General features: G+C 38.3%; 1 protein-coding gene across 8 annotated transcripts in view; it reads right to left on the bottom strand.

Moving 5' to 3' along the window:
- The window catches only part of LOC135223644 (unconventional myosin-XVIIIa-like), a 1,035,943-nt gene that overhangs the window by 482,048 nt on the left and 532,777 nt on the right, over positions 1–21,118 (bottom strand). For all 8 annotated transcript variants that reach the window (XM_064262281.1, XM_064262286.1, XM_064262283.1 and 5 more), the window contains 2 exons: positions 17,124–17,300; positions 622–832 (listed from right to left, as the gene is read on the bottom strand). In XM_064262281.1, the coding sequence (XP_064118351.1) occupies positions 622–832; positions 17,124–17,300 (388 nt within the window). The remainder of the gene's footprint in view (positions 1–621; positions 833–17,123; positions 17,301–21,118) is intronic.

Below are 21,118 nucleotides of genomic sequence, written 5' to 3'. Positions count from 1 at the left end.
AAGGTCTATAATAGATTCGAATACATTTTATTAATATCAGTAATAGTTTTCGAGAACTGCAATTTACAGATTACTATTACTCTAATCAATGCACTTTTTTCCCTTACCAATCGTGACGCCACCTCTTAATTCACGGTCATACAAAGTTTCTTAATCAAAATCCCACAACACATTTACAGGTAAACTGTTCATCAGTTCAATATATCAGGCATTCCCAGGTAAACCTCATCAATTAAAATACCGCCATAACATTCCCTAGTAAACTACTTTCTCCGTTAAACTGCTATCACATACGTAATAAAGAAATGTTTTTCCTCTGAAATTTTGTCGCTTAATCCTCGGCCATTATACATAAAAGCATCACCCGCCCGACCACTTACTATAACTTCCCTCTCCATGCCTGGCCAAAAACAAAAATACTCCATACTGAACCTACAATACTGCCATAAAATCTCCTAACTCCTGCTTTGGTGTCTTTATTACCCATTTAGCATCTGTCTTCTTATGTGAAATACTCATTTCCGTCTCGCCACACCACATTTTCAACTAGCACTCTCCTACAAAAACATTCTTTTTCTCTTCACTTTAAACCAAATATATAATGAGTATATACACATTTACCTGTCAATATTTTATTAGTGGTCCCAGCTGCCAGAGCCAGATAGTGCAAAACATGCCGGAAATTAGTTGTCTTGCCAGCCCCCGATCTTCCAAGGAAAACGATACTTTGGTCTCTACGAGTAGCTAAAAGATCACGGTAGGAGGCCTGAGCAGCCGAGTAAATATGAGGTGGCATGTCTTCCAGCTTACAGCCTTTAAACATCTGAATTACCTGTAATAAAACATAACATTAAATTTATAAATGACCCACCAACACATTTTTTGGTGATTGTCAGTAATTTCAAATTCACGAGGTGGTTTAAAAAAAATCGTAAATAATGATTCCATATTCTAAAATGGGTTCTGTGTAAATCTGCACTTCAGGAGAATTTAATATATATATAATATATATATATATATATATATATATATATAATATATAATATATATATATCAGCAAAAGCCACGGAAAATTTTAAAAAAGAAAAGACAGAGTGCCAATTACTTTCGTGTATTTAACACATCTTTGAGCCCCGAAGATGTGTTAAATACACGAAAGTACTTGGCACTCCGTCTTTTCTTTTTTAAATTTTCCCTGTGGCTTTGCTGGTAAACAAAATCACATGTTAATTTTGTGATTTCATAGTATACATATATATATATATATATATATATATATAATATAGTATATATATATATATATATATATATATATATACACATATATGTGTGTGTATATATATCGTATATATTTATATATATATATATATATATATATATATATATATATATATATATATATATATGTATAACTTTATCACGAAAGTTTTGTATACTATATATATATATATATATATATATATAGATATAATATATATATAGATATATATATATATATACACATACATATAGTGACCATAAAAATAATCTTAACAGCAAAAATGATGTTGACACATTTCACAAAACAATAGCAAACTACTGTGGATAATTAAACAACAGAAATCTGTACTTATTCATTAATCAGATACATGAATTAATACTTTGTCATCTCTCCTTTAGCCTGCAATACAGCCTGGATGCGCTTAGGCATGGAATCAGCAAGGACCATGAAATAATGAGGGTCCATATTAGTGCACCATGTCAACTTAATCTCCTTTCTTAAGCTAAGCCACATTTGAGGGCTGGGTACCTGCAACATTGTCTTTAACAACTTTCCAGGCATTTTCAATTGGGTTTAAGTCAGGTGAATTGCCTGGCCACTCTATAACAGATACATTGTTCTCTGCAAGCCACTTTGTTACTGTCGCAGTCTTGTGACACAGAGCCCTATCATGCATAAAAAATGCAAAATCATGTAACCTGTAAAACTCTTAACATGTGGTCCTTGGGCACTTCTAAATATGTTGTTCCTTTCATTGTTTCCCCCTTAGACAAGAAATACAACCCAGCTTTACTCAATTTACCAGTAAATGCCTCCTACAACATAACGCTCTGTGGATGCTTCACGGTTTTTACGATAAACTTGTGATGATATCGGGAAGCACTCTTGGGCCTCCTCAGAACACTGCTGGCACTTCTAACCATTCTGAAGTTTGATTCATCTGAGAACATAACGTCACATCATTGTTCCTTGGTCCAGTCTTTATGTTTCCTACAGAAAGCCAGCCTTTTCTTCTTCATGCCATCTGTGAGGAGCAGCGTCTTTGCAGCACGGATGCTTCTTCTTCAGTTAAGCTGCTGTAATTGAAAGATTAATCAATATTTCCCTCTTCAGAATTCTATCTGTTCTCCGAGAGGTTTTCTTCTTCCGTCCACAACCTGGTTTCTGATGTGGCACCGCTCCTGGTGGGGGTCCGACTGCTACCTTTTTCAGACTGTAAACAGTTTGGCGAGAGACACCAATATCTCTAGCCACACGAATCACAGAGACTTCCTGCTCCAGCTGGGCAAGGGCACAGGTCTTTTCTTCATTTGTAAGCTTATGGCGTCCCATTATGTCAACGACAAACTGAGCCATGAGCAACGAAGCAACTTGTAACATATCCTCTCACACCAACAGCTCATCGAGTGATGACATTTCCCGCCTCTTTTCCTGCTCTTATGAGTCCAAGGAAGCTGTCAACCGTATGACAAATCTCTGGTGACAGTTGTATGGCTGCCGGGCAATTTTAAAGTTAACAAAAATTTGATGTTAAGATTATTTTTGCGTTTTCGCTGTAAATATTAATTTTGCAGCCACTGTAAATGTAAGTGATTACATAATAAAAATATGGAATGTTATTCCATATATATAAAAAACTAAAACTAAAGAGGTCAACCAGATTGCTTGCAGGAATGTGATCAGACCAGAGACGATAAAGTATTCTAAGATGACGTATACAATAAAGTAGGTTAAGATGACATGCCGTCACCTGTGGTCCTTCATTTGTTTTGAAAAACATTAGTCCAACGCTTGCCTGCTGAGACAACTACCGCGACCTATAATTAAAACAGCCTACGTGACTTGTAATGTGTCATCTGCATGTATGTTAATATGTTCGAGCTACCGTCTGCTTCCTTTATGAATTGTAACTGAGATGGTAGTCAGAGTTGAATTAGCCATCATCATTGGAAGAAGCGATCAAGCCATCATCATTAGAAGACCTGTACAATCCTATCTGATCTTCATCATGTAATCTCAGAGAATAGAACTATTTTTTATAATACGTGTTTTCTACTAGAACCTCACATCAGAAAGAAGATATCATCATGAGTTTAACACATCGTTGTCATAACGAAAGAAGATACTTACTTCGTTAGTTATCATGAAACCCCAAGACACTCCAATGAGTATGGAAGTGCATAACCAACCGACTTAGCGTTAGATTATCGCAAGTCTAACATTACCTCATAGGGCGCCTTATTATACAAGGCAACAGCCCTAATATATATATCAGCCTAAAAAACAATAATCTTTTAAAATTGTGTATGAGATGGTGAAGATGTGTCAATTCCAGCGCTAGTGAATATTTCTGAATTTGACAGATATATATCGTCTGGTGATTAACATTACCTCATGTGTGGATTTGAAACATACAACAGATAACAGACTTCATTTTGATCTGAGACTAACTATATATACATATATATATATATATATATATATATATTATATATATATTATATATAATATATATATATATTATATATATATATACAGGGTGTTTCGAAATTAGAGCCCCACCCCCTCTACAGCATAAACTGAAATTGATATGGACAAATACACAAGTAATTCAGAACGGTTATTTATTTAAGTTTCTCTCTTGAGTATTTAATATTTTGTGTGGCCTCCATCTGCCTGTACCACAGCCTGCATTCTTGAGGAGTATGATTTCAGTAAATAGCAAAAAAAGCTGAGACTCAAACTTCATTTCCCTGAGCACTTCAGTCACCTCTCTTCGTGTGCTTCAACACGATACTTCAAGATACTACCAATGTTCTCACATACATTAAGGTCAGGGGAGCTACCTGGAAATTCACTTGACGAGAAGAGATCGATACCACTGTTTCAAAGCAGCTCCTGTGTCTGAAGAGCCTTGAAGCATGGTGCCTTATCATGCAAAAATGTGACTTCTTCAACAGATAACACATTTTCAGGATCTTTGGGGAAAGGAAATACTCCACTAATTTTGAAAACACCTGATATACATATATGTATACTATATATGTATATATATATATATAATATATATATATATATATATATATATATATATATATATATATGTATATTATATATATATATATATATATATATATATATATATATATATATATATATGTATATATATATATATATATATATATATATATATATATATATATAATATATATACACACTATATATATATATATATATTGTAAGTAAGCCTTAGGATTTTTATAATGTATTAGCTTACTTAGGTTAGTTTTTAAGTTCCTCTTTCATTTCTGAAGGCTGTAAAGTTCATTGTTAATTTGCCTTCTTGTTGGTAGGAGTCTCCTCACTCCAGTGGTATTTTTGTTTAGTCTTGTTGACTAATCCTCCCTGTTTCTTCCCTCCATATTTTGGTTCTGCTGAGGTGACTTGAGACCTGATTTCCAAGCTGCAGGCAGTTGGTATCTATATACTCTATACACTCAAGTCTAAGAAAATATATATCTTCAGCTGGCAGTTTCTCCATATCTTCGCCATTTTATTATTGCCTCTGGTGCAGTACTTGTCAGAGGGGATTGGCAACGGTAAGGCGTGTCATCCATTTATAATATAAAGTATTAATCAAGATTACTGGGATCACGGCGTCCATAATTATTTTCAAGATGACTGGGATCACGGCTGTGCTGCAGTAGTCAGCTGAATTTTCGACCTTCATTGGAGTGCTTTTGGGAGGAGACCTGGATCATTTCATCATCCTTTAGCGTGTAAAATTCAGGTTATTCCTTTCTTTTTGTTATTTTCTATTCCTCTCTGGGTCCCCTTTCCTCCTTCAGAGGTTGAATGTGTTGCCTAATCATTTGTGAATGTGTTTTGTGTAAGTGATTTTGTGGTTTAATGTTAATGAAGAGGCCTAGTAATAACTTCTTGTATTTTATTGAATTATAATATATATTGGCTTTTTTTCATTGTTTTGCTATCCCTTTTGAGTTATTCTTGTGCTGCATTTACGTGGGCTTGCTTCCACCTTAGTGGATTGCTGCCTTTAGAACACTTTAGTCTGTGGTATTTTGATTATTCATGGTCCTGTAGACCTAGTGCATGTTGTGGTCCAACGAGGCTGTTACAATATATATATATATATATATATATATATACTATATATATATATATATATATATATATATATATATATGTACATCGAGCTACAAATGCCCTTTAATATTTAATTCGCTCTACCTTGGAATTATTATATTTTCATATATGTTAACCGAAGAAGGAATTTTTTAGCTGATAATAATTTCGTCCTCTCGTGGGTTCGAACCAGCGCCCAAAGGATGAGGAGAAATCAAGACTCCAGCGACATTATCGACTTGGCCAACAAGTGAGGTATAATTTGATATCGACTCCAACCTTGTTCGTGCGTGCGTGACGGACACTACGATTCCGTCTGCATGCCGCCTTATGTACAGCCTCCTCTGCAGAATAAAGTTAGTTTGCTCACTCTCCTCGTCTTATTCAGTCCTCACAACATTATCGACTCGGCCAATAAGTGAGGTATAAGTTGATACCAACTCCAACCTTACAAATTACTGTTAGACCCATGTATTTGTAATTAGAATTGATATCCAACCCCCTATGCCATGTTAAATCTAACGTTTGCCGCACATAGCCAATTTATGAATTTTTATCACATCACTGATTCATATACATACATCAAGCTACAAATGTTCTTTAATATCTAATTCGTTTTACCATGGAATTAATATATTTTCATATATGTTAACCGAATTGGCTATGTGTGGCATATGTTCGACTTGTTAACATGGCAGAGGGGTTTGATATCCATTCTTATTACAAATACCTGGGTTCAACAGTGATTTGTAAGGTCGGAGTTGGTGTCAACTTATACCTCACTTGTTGGCCGAGTCGATAATGTTGTGAGGACTGAATAAGATGAGGAGAGTGAGCGAACTAACTTTATTCCGCAAAGGAGGCTGTACATAAGGCGGCATGTGGACGGAAACGTAGTGTCCGTCACACACACATGAACATACATTGTCAAAAAGGGACAGGGCCCCTGCTGTGAATGTGTTTCTTCACAGATGAAAATACATAAATAATATTACAGAGGGAACGGATTCCCGACATACATACATCAAAAGAAAGGGCATAAAATGCTCTACATTTTAGTTCCTGGAAAAAAAAGAGAGGGCATATGGATATACAGATTTTTACAATGGAAGGCGAACATTCGCCTGAATGTCGTCATTACAAATACTAACCCCCAAAGCCAATGATTATGTAGAATCATTGGATAACTAACCGAATCTTGCGGGAAGCTGAAGGAGTCCTCAGGTTTGTGATTCCCTCGGTTGAGGGGTGTCTTGTGTGTCCTTGTCGTCTTGTGGGCCGGAAAGCAGGATGCCAACCCTGGTAGTGGGCCTGGGGGTTTCAACTGCTTTCCTTGGGCAGCCTTGATGTTTAGGGCCACTGTCAGGAACCAGCGGCATCAAGATTTTGTGAGTGCCTTCAGCGGGATCGTCTTCGTCGGGGATGATGGCGGGCTTGAGGCGATCTATCGAGAACCAGTCCTCGCAACCACCAATTGACATGAGGAATGCCTTCTCTCCTGACGGACGACTCAGTGTGGGCCCCAGTAGAGCCTTGTCAAGGGCAGACAGGCGGTGTCGTTCCTCACGAAGACAAACCTGCAGGAGTCCAGGGCTCGCGGGCAGAATTGCTTCCTACTGTCAACGTACGACTAAGCAAGGAACAAACTTCTGGGCAGCTGCATGCAACCTAACCAGGGGAATATCAGGATCATCACTGTCAGCAGGGAAGAATTCACCTGGCACTGTCAGGGTCTCCCCGTACACCTTCTCTGTTGGGGAAGAGTCGCCATTGGCTCTTGGGGTGGTGCGGAGACCGAGGAAGACCCAGGAAAACTGTGCCTTCCAATCGGGGCCCTGACAGCGTGCCATTAAGGAAGCCTTGAGGGAGCGGTGAACCCTTTCCACCATGCCGTTGGCTGCAGGATTGTAGGACGTCGTGGTGTGGTGCTTGGTTCCCATCATGCGTGCCAGGGAATACCAGAGCTCTGATGTGAAGGCGGTTCCTTGGTCCATTGTGATGACATCGCGCACTCTGAAGCGGCTAATCCAGCTGGTCAGGAGGGCTTCGGCACAGGCGTCTGCAGTGGCTTCTGACATCAAGGTGGCCTCGGGCCACTTGGCAGACCAGTCAATCACTGTCAGGAGGTATTTGGCACCATCGGATGGAGGAAGAGGCCCGACGACATAGACGTGGATGTGTCCGAATCTTCAGCTGGGCTGGGGAAAAGAGCCTATCCCCGATTCAGTGTGCCTTACTGTCTTGCTACTCTGGCCCGCAATACAGTTTCTGGCCCACTCCCGAGCATCCTTCCTGATGCTGTGCCACACGAACTTCTCCGTCAGGAGCTTGGTTGTCGTGCGGGGCAACGGGTGTGAGAGGCCGTGAATGACGTTGAACACCTGATTCCTGCGGGAGGCAGGTATCATGGAATGAGGTCATCCTGTGCTGGTACCACAGAAGAGTGTTGTCCTGGAGGGGCCAAAGGGGATGTCCACTCAGCAAAGGGCAGTGATGGCGGTCCAGTAGACTGGTACTTCAGGGTCGGTCAAAGGGCACATGGCGCGGCCGATGTCCAGGACAAACCTTCAATAATAATTCACCTCCCCAGATGAATTCTTGGGGGGCCTTGATGGTCGTCGGTGTCGGGAACTTCTCCACTGCGGCCACCTTTGACGCCATGGGACGAACTCCTGCTAGTGTAATTTCGTGGCCGAGGATATCCACCTTCTCGGCGCCAAAGGTGCATTTGACAAAACGGATAACAAGTCTGTTCTCCTGTAGGCGCTGAGGACGGCCTGGATGTGGTTCAGGTGCTCCTCCAGCGATCTGGAAAAGATAAGAATATCGTCCACGTAGCAGATGCAGAAGGGTAGGGTAAATCACCGAGGATGCTGTCCATGAGGCGTTGAAAGGTGGCCCCAGCGTTCCGCAGGCCGAAGGTGGAGAAAGTGAACACGAAGGATCCGAAGAGCGTGATGATCGCCGTCTTCAGAATGCCATCGGGATGGACGGGGACTTGAAAATACGACTTTAATGAGTCGATCTTGGAGAAGACCTTGGCACCGTGGAGGGGCCCGGTGAGGTCCTGCATGTTTGGCAGAGGGTAGCTGTCTGGCGTGGCGTTCAGGTGCTGGTAGTCACCGCAGGGCCTCCACGTAACGTCTGCCTTCTTCACCATGTACGCCAGAAAACCCACAATCAATCAATCAATCTTCACCATGTGGAGGGGGGACGCCCACAGACTTGCTGCCATTTCTTTGAATGCAGTCTTGGTTTCCTGGAGGAGCTTTGGCGGGAGGTGGTGGAACTTGGCGTGTTTCGGGGGGTCCTTGGTCTCAATACAGTGGAAGACATCGTGCTTGGGCAGAAGACGTCTGGAAACTCCTGGAGAAGAGAGGCGTACCTGTGGTAGGGAAGGATGGAGCAGATGGTGGGCATCCATGGTCCTCAGGCAAGTGGGCAGGAGAGGCAGGTCTCGGTATCGAGAAGGCGCTGGCGGGCCATGTCCACCAAGAGGCCGTGGTGGGTAAGGAAATCCAACCCCCGGAGAGGGGTCCGTACATCAGCGAGGATGAATGGCCAGGTGTAGGTTTGGCCCAGAAATGTGATGGTCTAGGGCATGGTGCCGTAGGTGTGGATGGGTGTCCTGTTTGGATACGAGAGCGGTCAGGTCGTTGGGGGAGCGTATCCATTCCTCTGCAGATGAAGGGAACACCGACTGCATGGCACCAGTGTCAACAAGCATCCTGAGGCCAGAGATGCTGTTCTGAACGTAGAAGCCCCTGGGTTGGGACTTGTTACTACCACTGCAATGGGGGCTTGTTTTGGGCGCTGCCGCTGTCGTTTTTTGAAGGGCGGAAGGAGCAAGGGCGCTCGCACTTCCGTGCCTTGCTGTTGAACTGGCGGTGGAAACGGCACTATTCGACGTCTGGGAGGGGGCTTCGGCGATCGCTGGTATGCTGAACCAGCCGTGTCCTCCTGCTGTAGGCTGTTGGCTGATGTAAGAGAGGAGAGTTTTGCAGCTTGGGTGGTGGTAAACAGAGCGAAAGCCCGCTGCACCAGACTTTCCATCACCATGGTCTCGGCATTAGGGATCTGGCTCTGGGCTTCGGGAGCAAGCTGGTGAAGGAAGAGTTGACAGAGGATGTTCACCTCCGGCCTTCATCCTTGGTAGTCCACCTCTGGCAGGAGGACAGGTCCTGGAGCTTGTGCCTGGCCAGTCTGGGATCCGAGGTTGTCATAGGATTGACTACGAGGTCACAAATTTGATCTGGAACTGTATTTCTGCCTGTAGCAGTCATGTTGCGACATCCTCGCTGCAGAAGGGTGGCAGCTTGACATGATGGGGTTCCGACGGCGAGGTCATCTGGGGTGCACACAGGTGTTGAGGAGGGATCAAGCATGAAGAAGGATTGTCTTGTGGATTGTGGCATCAAGGCAGACACAGAGGAGTTGAGTGAATGCGCTGATCTTTCCATCGTTGTCAGTCTCATGCTTACAGTCGACAAGAAGTCATGAACGGCAGGCCAATCCTTCTGACTGAACGCCAAAACACTTCTATGAAGAAATGCCGTTGCGAGTCCACTAACGGTATTAAGGAGTACCAGAGAATCTAGACTAGGCGTCGTATGGGTACACTGAAGGTTCCCTGAAGGTGAGCGGTGGTAATTAGTCCCTTAATGGCAAAGCCAAAACCGCTTGGGTCGCTGGTTGTGAGGACTGAGTAAGACAAGAAGAGTGTGCGAACTAACTTTATTCCGCAGAGCAGGCTGTACATAAGGCAGGGCCCCAGCTGTGAATGTGTTTCTTCACAGACGAAAATACTACTACTCCAGTAAAATCAAGAAGCCTTATTATACTCATGAACGATTACACAGTTGTCAGAAGTGCAATTAGTAACAGTTTTTTGAAGTGCACTAAGTAATACAGAAACTTTAGGAGACTGAAAACAGTGGACTATGATGGAATCGCAGCAAAGGTGGTTTTTGCTGAAATGAAATCACACCAATTACGCAAACTAAATTATTTTGGTGAACAAGAAAACAAAGCATGATATTGTTCCAAGTATTTCGATATCAGCAAATGTGCAGAAGAAATGTCGTGATAATACGGCAACTATGAAGGCATTTAACGTGCACTGGTAGTAAAAGGAAATGTTCAGCATGGTTATACTAAATAGGAAGGAATAACGGATTTGGTTGATTTTATTGTGGGGGTCTTTAGTACATCATTATGGTGTTCATGTAAGTGAATTGAAAATAAATCGTTAGGCACTACAGGGGAATTTTGTCGCTTATGCCGTTTGCACCTCTCGATTTAAAACAATAACTGTTACTTTTGCCATTTGCACCTCTCGTTTTTATAAAAAAAAAATATTGCTTTTGCCGCTTGCACCTCTCGATACTATGTAAAAAAAAATGGTTGCTTTTGCCATTTGCACCTCTCGTTTTAATAGTAATAAAAAAGTGGCTGGAGATGGAAGAAAAAGTTCATATAGGAGAAAAGAGCAATATTTGGCAGACTTGAAATACAAAGATGAAGTCTCAACAATCAGCACAATATTTAAGAATAGACTATTAACCCTTAAACGCCGAATGGACGTATTAAACGTCGAGTCAAAATGTCTCCCGTATGCCGAATTGACGTACCATACGTCGACTCAAAATTTTTTTTTTTAAATTCACGGAAAAATACTTATAGGCCTACCAGCCGAAAACTTTTGAATTACGCGCCTTGGGGGATGCTGGGAGTTCACGGATCAAGGCGTTGTTTTGTTTACAATCGTTACGCAGGCGCGCAAGCGCTAATTTCTTTCTTATCGCACTAAAAAGTATCAGTGACACATCTCAAAAATTATTTTGTCACTTTGACATAATTTTTGCACCGTTTTAAATTATCCGTTACATGAAGTATTATATATGAAAATGTGCGCAATTTCATTTAAAATACAACAAAAAATACTCATGATTGTAGCTTTTATCAGTTTTTAAATATTTCCATATAAATAACGATCCTTCGGTCAACTTTGACTCTACCGAAATGGTCAAAAAACACAATTGTAAGCTAAAACGCTTATATTTTAGTAATATTCAACTATTTACCTTGATTCTTTTGCAAAAATTGGAAGTCTCTTAGGGCACAATATTTCGATTTATGGTGAATTTATGAAAAAACTTTTTCCTTACGTCCGCGCTAACTCTTCCGAAAAAAATCATACATCATGCGATTGTGGTTATTGTTTTGCACCATTTTTAACAAAATTAGCCATTACATAAAGTTTTATAAATGGAAATGTGCGCAATTTCATGCACAATACAACTAAAAACAACCCATGGTTGTAGCTTTTATCAGTTTTGAAATATTTTCAATATAAAAAATTATGTGACAATTTTCAACCTTCGGTCAATTTTGACTCTACCGAAATGGTCGAAAAAACGCAATTGTAAGCTAAAACTCTTATATTTTAGTAATATTCAATCATTTACCTTCATTTTGTAACAAATTGGAAGTCTCTAGCACAATATTTCGATTTATGGTGAATTTATGAAAAAAATAACATTTTCCTTACGTCCGCGCGGTAAACTCTTCCGAAAAAGAAAAAATCATATGTGCGATTGTGGGTAATGTTGCACCATTTTAAATTAGCCGTTACATAAAGTTTTTATAATATGAAAATGTGCGCAATTTTCATGTAGAATACAACGAAAAATAATTGAAGGTTGTAGCTTTTCTCATTTTCGAAATATTTGCATATAAATCACGATATAGAAAAAAAACCACGTTCGGTCAACTTTGACTCTACCGAAATGGTCGAAAAACGCAATTGTAAGCTAAAACTCTTATATTTTAGTAATATTCAATCATTTACCTTCATTTTGCAACAAATTGGAAGTCTCTAGCACAATATTTCGATTTATGGTGAATTTATGAAAAAAACTTTCCTTCCCTCCGAAATGCATACATCGCGTTCTCGGAAAATTTGCTCCGTTTCATATTAGGCATTTCATAGAGTTTTATATATGAAAATGTGCGCAATTTCATGTAGAATAAAAGGAAAAATATTTGAAGGTTGGAGCTTTTCTAATTTCCGAAATAATTGCATATAAAAAAAAATGTATAACAAATTTCAACATTTGGTCAACTTTAACTCGTCCGAAATGGTCGAAAACTGCAATTGTAAGCTAAAACTCTTACAGTATCGTAATATTCCATCATTTAACTTCATCTTGAAACAAATTCGAAGTCTCTATAACAATATTTAGATTTATGGTGAATTTAAAAAAAATATATTTTTTTATGTCCGCGTGTTACGAATTCATGCATCATTTTGTGATAATATTTTCTGTGTTGCTTTTATCGTTTTACAATGTGTTATATACCAAAATGATCACAATTTAGTGTACAATACAACGAAAAAAAAGTAACTATTTAACAGTTTTGCGCACAGCGCGATTTGAATACAATTATATATGAAATTTCGTTTTTGCGCTATCATATATCGCATTACTATTTATATATGATATTGATAATTTTTTTCACTTGTGATGATTGCATACTAAACTTCAGCCAATGACAAAAAAAAGGAGCCCAAAATGAACTCTTAATCTTGAAAACTAAGCGCTCTGTGTTTTTTTGAAAAAAATATTTTTTCCGCTTCCGCGCTCACTCCGAAACACCTCCGGCACACGGGAGACAATTTTTTTTTACCGCTTCGGCGTTTAAGGGTTAAGAACAAACTGATTAAGGCTTGGAACTGAAAAATACTAAAATTGCACACAAAAACACGATTGTACATTAGATGGTGTGACTGATTTGCTATATATACTTGAAGCTTTGTATGATAAAGGGATTTTGACAAAGGAAAAATCTATTTCTGGGCAAGGGCCCATGTCGCTTCGTGAAATATCCTTTTAGTTCATATTTCTAAGGTAAATATTACTAACATTACCAGAGAAAAACTAAAATGGGATGTCAAGAGTATTCTGATTCGCTCACCCTATATAAAGAGGGTGTCGGTATGGTTTCTGGGGCGAGTGAAACCACTACCACGGGCCTCTTGTCATTTAGATCTCTCCTTCACAAAATCCTCCTGCTAGAGAGAGCTGATTACACAGCCCACGCCAGTAACTGCATAACTTGAAGTTTGAAGATTATGAGGAGTCAGATGGAAGTATTGAGTGAGGAACGATTCCCTAAAATATACTACTGTGGAATTTCCACGAGTAGATTATACAATGATGCAAGGGAGAGGAAGATGGCTTACAAAAAACGTTTGCACAACCCCAGGAAGAAGACTATGCGATGTTGCCAGCTCGGCTCCTGTGGGCACTTGAAGATTAGGAAGACCTAGACCTACCTGAGAGAACTATGAGACTGGAGAGACATGGGTGTGAAATTTCCCAGAGGCCTTTTGCATTGCAGTGTTCATGATAAATCTACATTTCAAGATACAAGATATTCACATGTGTCGGCAATAAACTACAGAATACTTTTTTTTTTTGGTTTTGAGAATATTTCTAATCTCAAGTTTGGTTCAGCTTTTTCTTTGCCTGTTGACTAAGTATTCTGAATATTCCTTTTTTCTTTCTGCAAGCAATGAGAGCAGACTTACACATACTATGAACCAAAGGGTTTTTGAGCTTATTTTCCTTTTACATTCTCCCAATAGAAAACTCATAGCTATTCCTGAATTATAAGCACAATAATAATATAAACACGATCATAATAATGACATTCTGCACTTCATAAACATGAAGCGAGTCAATATCTGGCCAAGTGCCAAATGAAGCTTGATAAAGGAATAAGGTTCAGAACCAAATTTATGAGAGGTTCTGCTAAATGTTTGAGGTTTACTCATCGAGGCTCCAGCATTTTCTTTCATTTTATAATCATAAACATTTTAATCTCTCGTATATTTTACTTTTTTCATTCTACTCTTACCTCTTTCTTCTTCTAATCTAAACTACAACCCACAGAAGTCAAGTAATAACCAGGTTATCTCATTCATTAATCTGTTCAACAGAGCCAGACAGGCCTTTAAGGAAATGAATGACCGTTATTGATCCTTTCCTCGCCGACCCTGGGACGAGTGAGAATTGAAGACATTACTTCAGATTCTCATACCAGTTCAGTTATTAAAACACAATATTAATAGAATTTTTTCAAAGTAAAATTTCCTACACTAACTGACGACAAAAATTTAGTATTCCATATCATCAAACTAGTTTATAAAGTTCTTCTCAACTCTGAAAGAATCAATAACAGCCAACATGACAATAACACAAATCTTAGCTATACAATTTTATAATTTTTAGCATCAACATATCAATCTCCCTTGAAGAAAAGAATTTTTAGCATCAACATATCAATCTCCCTTGAAGAAAAGAATTTTTAGCATCAACATATCAATCTCCCTTGAAGAAAAGAGAAAAAGTTAATTTCAATACTTCATATTTCAATACAAATTTCTCATAAGTCAATTATTTATTCTCAATAACAACAAGACGTTCTATCATGTTGAAGCATTAAAGTCGGTGTTTGATAGACCAAAATACCAAATAATTATTGTTTGGATCTGCAAACAATTGTTAGACTAAAATACCAAATAATTCCTGTTATGGAGGAACGAGGGTTGCGTGAGAGAGAGAGAGAGAGAGAGAGAGAGAGAGAGAGAGAGAGAGAGAGAGAGAGAGAGAGTTTCGTGGTTGTTATCTCTGTTAAGATTCTGTGGTGTGTGTTTTTGATTTTGGTTTTCCAAGAGAGAGAGAGAGAGAGAGAGAGAGAGAGAGAGAGAGAGAGAGAGAGAGAGAGAGAGAGCGTAATTGGTGGATGGATGGTAAGCGGTTGAATTGCTTGTTGGTGAATTCTGGGTTATCTGCTGGTGCGGTTGCCAGTCAGATAGTTAGTCTGTGATCAGAGCCTGTGGTGGAGAGTCAGATTTTTCAGTTTTTTTGGCAGCAGTCTTGAATATTATTGATGATCAGTTATTTTCTGTGTTTTTGAAGCTGTTGTTTGAATTATTGTTGATAGTGTATGGTTGAAGGTTGTTGTGCCTGTGTTGTTGAAAAATTTGTTGTGCTTGTGAGTTCTGTTGTGTTGTAGATAAGTTGTTGTGGTTCCATGATGTTGTAGGTGGTGTATTGTGCAGTGGTCTTTTGTTGTATAGTTATTGTATTGTTGTGTGGTTGTTGTCCTTGTTTGGTTGTTTGTGTACTATAAAATAGCAAATAGTAATTCCTGTTTGGATCTGCAAACAATGTTTAAAGCTCAGATTTATAATTGGAGTTACTATTCAGAAGAAAAAGAAATTTATGCCAAGAAATAATAAATTTTCTTGTTCATATTAATTTCACTGAAATGTTTTCAGGTAAAATTTCTAAGTCATGAGCAGTGATTCAAGCACATCGAAATAACAAATCTTTAAAAGACACGTTGCTCTAAAACCTTCTTTTCCAATGATATCACTGACTATAGAAAATGTTAAGTATATCTTGGTTTAACCAGAATACTGGCCCGAAGGATTAGATATGTTTACGTGACTAGGAACCAATTGGTTGCTTAGTAACGGGACCTACAGCTTATTGTGGGATCCGAACCACATCATATAGAGAAATGAATTTCTAATCACCAGAAATAAATTCTTCTGATTCCATGTTGGCAGAGCAGGGAATCGAACTTCGGACTACCGAATCGGAAGGCGAGCACGTTAACCACTCGTCCAACGATGAACTCTGAACAGATAAAAAGCAAAAAGCTTATCATCTGCGAACTGGATTAGACGGTCACCTTTAGTACTTCTCTTGATTCTTATGCCTCATCCAACTGACTGTCTTCCTACGGTTTTGCCACTATTTTATTCAACTGGAGAGTTTTCCCTTCTTAGGTTGCCTAAGGATATTAGCCAGAGTATCATCTACCATGTTTACAGGAGATTAATAACCTTCTAGATGTTCATGCCATTAAGTTTCTTAACTCTTGCTAAGCTTTCCAATTTTCATCCTACTTTGGAAAGATAGTGAAAAGAGAAAGTAACTGTACTGCTTCAATGTGGCATACATGAGTTATCTTAACTACTTACACAAGGTCACTAGTGCCGTGGCCTTCTATGATGTTGGAATAAAGTGCTTTTACTTGAGTGTATATTGAAATTAAGTGATTCTACTTGAGTGCATATTAATAAGTACATTTCTTTGTATTTAATTTAATTCAATTTTATTGTATAACTGTTTGGTTGACCGCAGTTTTCTTGATGCATTTAAGTTTGTTTTTTTTTCGTCGTTGAGTGCTGCCCTTTGTTTCAGGCTGCAGATAACAAACCGTCCTGTTTTTTCCCATATGATGACTATGATAGCAATAAATTCACAATCAAAGCTGAGACGACAAAAGGTCATTAAATAAAGATCACAAAAATGTCCACATTTGTTTCTTTAAGCATGAGTGCAAAAGATAATCAAAATTAGAAAATAAAAGATTATTAAATAATGGGTCACAAAAAGGTCGATTTGTTTCTTCAAGCACGAGTGCATATTACGGCTATGACAATAAATATTCTATTAAATCTGGACTACAAAAGGACATTAAATATAGAACACAAAAATGTTCAGATTTATTTCTTTACGTATCAGTGAATATGATAATAACATATACTACATCGAAAACTGTAAGACTACTATTTCCGAAAAGGATTTCTTAAAGGGCCCTCAGCCATCAGCGACACGCAACAACGTCTACTTACCTTTTCCGAGTATATGGCAAGGGGGGAGGTTGGGTTGATCACAACCATGGCGGCGCCCGCGTAGGTGTGGATAAGATTAGAACCATACCGTTGACGGAGAGTGTGAAGGACTGACGATTCGTTAAGGTAACGAAGCTGAGCAAGATCTTCACATCGATCATAAGGAGGAGGGTTTGCCTATAGAGACAAGACATAAATATTACAATTAATAACAGGAAAAAATGGATAGTTTTCACAGTTACTTAAATCTAATTAAGAAGAGTACTATATGCTATACTAAATGTAAAAAAAAAAAAGTTTGGCGGAGAAAAGTAACACTGATTTTGAAAATGGGCAGACACCCAAAAATTAACATGTTCCTCATATACAAAATACTCATACCCAATAGCGCATACCAGTCAATATTATAACTATTCTTAAAAAAATAGGAACATATGCCAACCGAATGGGCCAAACAATGAATAAAAAATTTCTATACACCCTTCCATAGATTAGAATGCCTATATGTGGAAATGAAAATCCAAGCAAAGGGAAATAAAATGTACAAAGACGAAAAACATAACAGATGAATAAACAAACACGTCCAGTACAGAAACAAAGTGGTAGCAATTAGGGGAAAAGTAACCAAGATCTATGTAATGTATGACCATGAAGTGGCAACAGTTAAGAAAAGCAAGGCCTAAAATAATACCCAGAAAATCCAGTAGTTACAAAGAAAAAGTCCTAATAGTATAAAAAAAAAGTGGCAGATGGTAAGATAAACAAATAAAAAAATATTAAGCAGCAGCAGAAACTGTCATAGAATATTTAGATGAAACCTTGAAACTGCAGCATTCAGAAAAAATAGACCTACAATAGGAAAATGGAAGGGAGGCACATAACACAAAAACACCTGAAATATACAATGAACAGGCACCAGTTAACAAAAACATATCTGAAATATTAAGATGAAGCGACAGCAATTATGAAAAAACCTGAAACATCACGATGGAGCAGCAGCAATAAAAGGCTAGCTATTATAAAAACATGACTCAAATATTAAGATGAAGCAGCAGCCGTTAAAAAATCAGACTGGAAATAATGATATGATGCCACAAAAAAAAAAAAAAAGCAAAACACTGAGATGAACAGCACCACTTGGAAAAAGGGTCTCAAATATTAAAAAGAATCAGTAGAAATTAAAGAAACAAACATGAAACACTAAGATGAAAAAGCAGCAGTTAAGAAAAAGATGTTCAAAAACCAAAATGAGAAAGTAATATGCGTATGATAAAACCAGGCATAAATTAGTATAAAGACGAAATATGGCAGTTACGTACATTAAAAGGATCTGAAATATCAAATAATGCAACAACAGTAAAGAAGAATAAACTAAAAAAAAAAAAACTCAGATGAAATGCTAAGATGAAGTAGCGGCACCTAAAAAAACTAGTAAAAAATGTGCCGAAGTTTCTTTGGTGTAATCGAGTTTCTGTACAGCGTATAATGCTATATGAAACTCTCAGCCACGGCCCATAAAACTCTCATCAGCAGCCCATACAACTTTCAGCCATGGCCCAGCAGACAAATAGCTATCTCAGATGAAGTAGCAGCAGTCAGGGAAGATCAATGTCAAGATGAAGCGGCAGCAGGGCAAAATAAATAAATAAAAAAATTAAAACAAAGAGGCAACGAACAGGAAAAACTAGCTTGATATATTAAAATCTGAAATAGTAAGACGAAGGGCAGCAGTCAATAGAGAGAGATCTGAAATAATTACATAATGGAGCATGAATTAGGAAATAAAAGACCTGAAATATGCAGGAACAGAAATGAATACTATTAGACCTGAAATATGAAGATGAGGAGGCTGTTGGGTATAAATATTGATAAAGCTAAATGAGGCAAAAGCAGCTAAAAAAAAAAAAAAAAACCTGAATTAAGATGAAGCAAATGAACCAACCCGGCACTGCCTGGGAAAACTCTGATGGACTTGTACTGACTGTCCCTTATATCCAGAAATTACTGTGCTGACTGTCCCCTTTATCTAAATGTTACTGTGCTGGCTGTCCCATCTATCCAGATAATACTGTGATAACTGTCCCGTTTATCCAAGTATTACTGTGGTGACTGCCCCTTTCATCAGGTACAGTAAAGTTCGTTTATAGTGAGTTCCGTGGGACTGTCATCTGCAATTCGTTATAAGCATCGATCTTTATAAAAAGGGGAAACTTGAAATGATTGGATTACTTCCCTTGTTTTGATACAAAATGGAATCCTGACAATAAAATATCAATCCCCCTAAGTGTTTCAAGATTTCTAATAGATTTCAATAAAAGTTACTATTAGTTTAGGAAGTAGATCTGTATTTTAATGTTTAAAACAAAATTAATGTTATGTTTGTTGTTCTTTCTTTATTTAAGACCTTTAATGAAAAAGTAACACAGCATATTAACTCTTCTGCTCCACTGGGATAACAGTTATTTGAAGTTAGTTTAACAATATAATTATCACTTTGCTATAACAGGCACTTTTTACTAATAAAACTGTCACTGGGACATACAAAAATGTTCGTTATATATGTAAATAATGTTACATACCTACAATATTAAGCTTGGTAATTTGTTTGTATTGGTACCAGGAAATTCACTGTCATTTGTTATAAGCGGAATTTCGTTACGAGCCTGTAAATTAAAAATGAACTTTACTGTATTACTGTTCTGGCTGCCACATTTATTCATACATTAGTGTACTAACTGTCCCTTTAATCCAGATATTACTGCAGTGACTGTCCCATTTATCCAGGTATGACTGTGGTGACTGTTCCATTTATCCATGTATGACTGTGGTGTTTGTCCCTTTTCAACTAGTATTACTGTGCTGACTATCCCATCCCATTTATCCAGGTATTACTGTGCTGAACTGTCCATTTTATCCAGGTTATTACTATTCTGACTATCCCCTTTATTCAGGTATTACTGTACTGCCTGTCCCTTTTATCCAGGTATTACTGTGCTGACTTTCCCTTTTATCCAAAAATCACTAAGGCGACTGGCCCCTCTATCAGGTATTACTGTGGTGACTCTCCTATTTCTCCAGTACGTATTACTATACTGTCTGTCCCTTTTATCCAGGTATTACTGTGCTGACTTGTCCCTTTTATCCAGTATTACTGCAGTGACTGTTCCATTTATTCAGTTATTACTAGACTGTCTGTCCCTTTTATACAAGTAATACTATGCTGACCATCCATTTTATCCAAGTATTACTGTGGTGACAGTCCATTTTGTCCAAACATTAATGTGATGACGTTACACCAGTTGTTACTGTGGTGACCGTCCCTTTTATTCAGATATTACTTTGCTGTCTGTCCCTTTTATCCAGGTTTTACTGACTGACTGTCCCTTTTATCCAAGGATTACTGTTGTGACTGTCCATTTTAGCCAGATATTACTATGATGACTGTCCCATTTATTCATGTCTTACTGCGGTGGTTACCCCATTTACCCAGGTACCTATTACTGTGCTGACTGTGTCCCTTTTATTCTGGTGGTGACCCATTTATCCCGATATTACTGTGCTGTGTCCCTTTTATCCAGGGATTACTACGCTGACTGTCCATTTTATCCAGGTATTACTGTGGTGACTTTCCAATTTATCCAGACATTACTCTGGTGACTTTCCCCCGGGTATTACTGTGATGACTGTTAGAACAGGAGCCAGGTCCATTTATTTGACCATCTGAGTCAGTAAGGCTTGACAATTGTTTCTAAACTGAAATTTTGTGTAGATTTCAAAAACCAACTTCTTACTTGCTGCAACCTGACCAATTTCTCTGTATAAACTGTTTTTACAATTTTATCAAGAGAAATGCTCATTTCATTGTAACATGATTAACACTACTAATAATGAACTGAACTTCCAAATTCCATTCCAGTAGCTGCTTGTATGATATTTGTGTTGTTTTCATATGTACCTAAAAAAAACTCATAAACTCTTCATCATATATGTCTGTA

This window comes from Macrobrachium nipponense, chromosome 10 (assembly GCF_015104395.2).
Source record: "Macrobrachium nipponense isolate FS-2020 chromosome 10, ASM1510439v2, whole genome shotgun sequence".
Lineage (NCBI taxonomy): Eukaryota > Metazoa > Arthropoda > Malacostraca > Decapoda > Palaemonidae > Macrobrachium > Macrobrachium nipponense.
This window is presented reverse-complemented; position numbering and strand designations above follow the sequence as displayed.